General features: G+C 43.3%; 1 protein-coding gene and 1 pseudogene across 1 annotated transcript in view; both read left to right on the forward strand.

Annotated features, from left to right (window-relative positions):
- The window catches only part of LOC128630834 (NACHT, LRR and PYD domains-containing protein 12-like), a 181,098-nt pseudogene that overhangs the window by 170,218 nt on the left and 8,380 nt on the right, over window positions 1-2,500 (forward strand).
- Window positions 1-2,500, forward strand: part of LOC128630837 (NLR family CARD domain-containing protein 3-like) — a 5,870-nt gene that overhangs the window by 1,623 nt on the left and 1,747 nt on the right. Inside the window, exons 4-7 of the mRNA XM_053679118.1 lie at window positions 14-130; window positions 541-595; window positions 752-956; window positions 1,241-2,500. The exon at window positions 1,241-2,500 is cut by the window's right edge and continues 520 nt beyond it. Of these exons, the coding sequence (XP_053535093.1) occupies window positions 14-130; window positions 541-595; window positions 752-956; window positions 1,241-2,500 (1,637 nt within the window). The remainder of the gene's footprint in view (window positions 1-13; window positions 131-540; window positions 596-751; window positions 957-1,240) is intronic.

Raw genomic sequence — 2,500 nt, forward strand, 5'->3', positions numbered from 1 at the left:
TGTTTAATTCTAGAATGATGGAGGGAAAGAGATCAGACTCACCAGAACCCAGCTGTGTGTCCATGAAGAGTGACCGGTCAATGGATCGTCCAATTTACTTCAGAGACGGAGCCAGTTCTCCTGATGTGAGGTGAGTACAGTGAGGTGTTTTACAGCAGTGTTCCACCTGATCAAACTCACTGGTCTCATTCTGAAACCCTTCATGATCTTTATCAGGTGTTGAAGCAGTAAAACACTAAACAGTGCAGGGCTGCAGCTCTCGGACTGGCAGTGAGGAAAACTGCTTTAAGAGTTCAGTTCAGCCTGCAGTCCCTGAGCTGGAGGGTCTGTGGTGTTACACAGCAACATTTACACCTGGGACATTAATGACTAGATCACTATTTTATTCATAAACATGTTAGTGTCAGTGAGAAATCCTGAAATCAGTGTATTGTGTTAAGAGGATAGTGTTAAATATCTGTCTCTGTATGTATTAGTGTGTGTTGTGCAGCTATGAATACATATAGTCTATATTACATCATGTGTTTTATTTCTTCACAGACCACAACAGAAGAAATCAAACCTCAGCAGAAATCAGTTGGACTCCATATTCAAGGTGTGTGTCTTTTTAATGTGTGTAACTTGTGTGTGAGCAGGGTGACTTTTATTCTTGTGTGTGAGCAAGAGACTTTTATTCTTTTCATAAAATAAAAGCATCTCTCTGTGTGTAACATTATAATATTTAGATGTGTTCCTGTGTGTTTCTAACCAGGAGCTGGAACACAAAGTCATCACTCTGATAAAGAATGAACTGAAGAGGTTTAGGAAGCTCCTGAGTCCAGATTACCCAGCATGCACTGAGAGGGAGGTGGAGGATGAGGAGGATCTGCACAGTGTCAGAGACGGAGCGCTGAAGATCACACTGCACGTCCTGAAGAACATGAACCACACAGATCTCGCTAACACACTGCACAACAGTAAGAGCTCTGAGTCATGGCTTTATTCCGTCAGGTTCACTTCAGAGAGAGGAAATAGTTTTAGATAGGAACACTTTTAGTTTGAAGTTTGAGTTTAGTATCATGTACATCTGCTGCTTTTCTGTTCTGTTCGTGGTCCAGCTTGTGGTGACTCTGTACAATGGTCCTGTTCCTTCAGGAATATTTACTACATGAATCAGGAATGAACAGCAGCATTTGAATTTTACATTTAATCCTGTGTTCAGTGATTTTACATTAAAACATCTTATTACTTTGTTTATTAGAGTCTGTGGCCTCTGTGTATCAGACAGAGCTGAAATCCAGCCTGAGAGAGAAGTTTAAAAGAATTAATGAAGGAATCTCACAGCATGGAAGCTCAGCACTTCTGAATGAGATCTATACAGAGCTCTACATCACAGAGGGGTGGAGTGGAGACGTCAATAATGAACATGAGGTGAGACAGATTGAGACAGCGTCCAGGAGACCAGCAGCACAGGAGACACCCATCAAATGTAATGATCTCTTTAAAGACAAGTCCATCAGAAGAGTGCTGACTAAAGGAGTTGCTGGAATTGGAAAAACAGTCTCTGTGCAGAAGTTCATTCTGGACTGGACTGAAGGAAAAGCAAATCAGGACGTCACCTTCATGTTTCCACTTCCCTTTAGAGAGCTGAATCTGATGAAGCAGAAACATCTCAGTCTGATGGATCTTCTTCATCACTTTTTCCCAGAAATAAGAACACTAGAAGTAATAGACTGTGACTCCTACAAAGTGGTGTTGATCTTTGATGGTCTGGATGAGTGTCGACTTCCTCTAAATTTCCAGAAGAATGAGAGATTGTGTGATGTGACAGAGTCAGCCTCAGTGGATGTGCTGCTGACGAACCTCATCAAGGGGAATCTGCTTCCCTCTGCTCTCCTCTGGATCACCTCTCGACCAGGAGCAGCCAATCAGATCCCTCCTGAGTGTGTAGACCAGGTAACAGAGGTACGAGGGTTCAGTGATCCTCAGAAAGAGGAGTACTTCAGGAAGAGGATCAGTGATCAGAGCCTGGCCGATAAAATCATCTCACACATGAAGTCTTCAAGAAGCCTCTACATCATGTGCCACATCCCAGTCTTCTGCTGGATCTCAGCCACTGTTCTAGAGAGAATGTTGGGTGAAGCAGAGAGTGGAGAGATCCCCAAGACTCTGACTCAAATGTTCACACACTTCCTGATCTTTCAGATCAAACACAAGGAGCAAAAGTACCATCAGAAATGTGACCCTGATCCTCAGCAGACCAGAGAGAGTATCCTGGCACTGGGAAAACTGGCTTTCCAACAGCTGGAGAAAGGAAACCTGATCTTCTATGAGGAAGACCTGAGAGAGTGTGGCATTGATGTCGGAGAAGTGTCGGTGTACTCAGGAGTGTGTACCCAAATCTTCAGAGAGGAGTTTGGGCTTCACCTGGGGAAGGTGTTCAGCTTTGTACATCTGAGTGTTCAGGAGTTTCTGGCTGCTTTATATGCATTTTTCTGCTTTATTTTTAGAAAGACAAATG

The sequence above is a fragment of the Ictalurus punctatus genome, unplaced genomic scaffold, assembly GCF_001660625.3.
Source record: "Ictalurus punctatus breed USDA103 unplaced genomic scaffold, Coco_2.0 Super-Scaffold_100068, whole genome shotgun sequence".
In the NCBI taxonomy this organism is placed as follows: domain Eukaryota; kingdom Metazoa; phylum Chordata; class Actinopteri; order Siluriformes; family Ictaluridae; genus Ictalurus; species Ictalurus punctatus.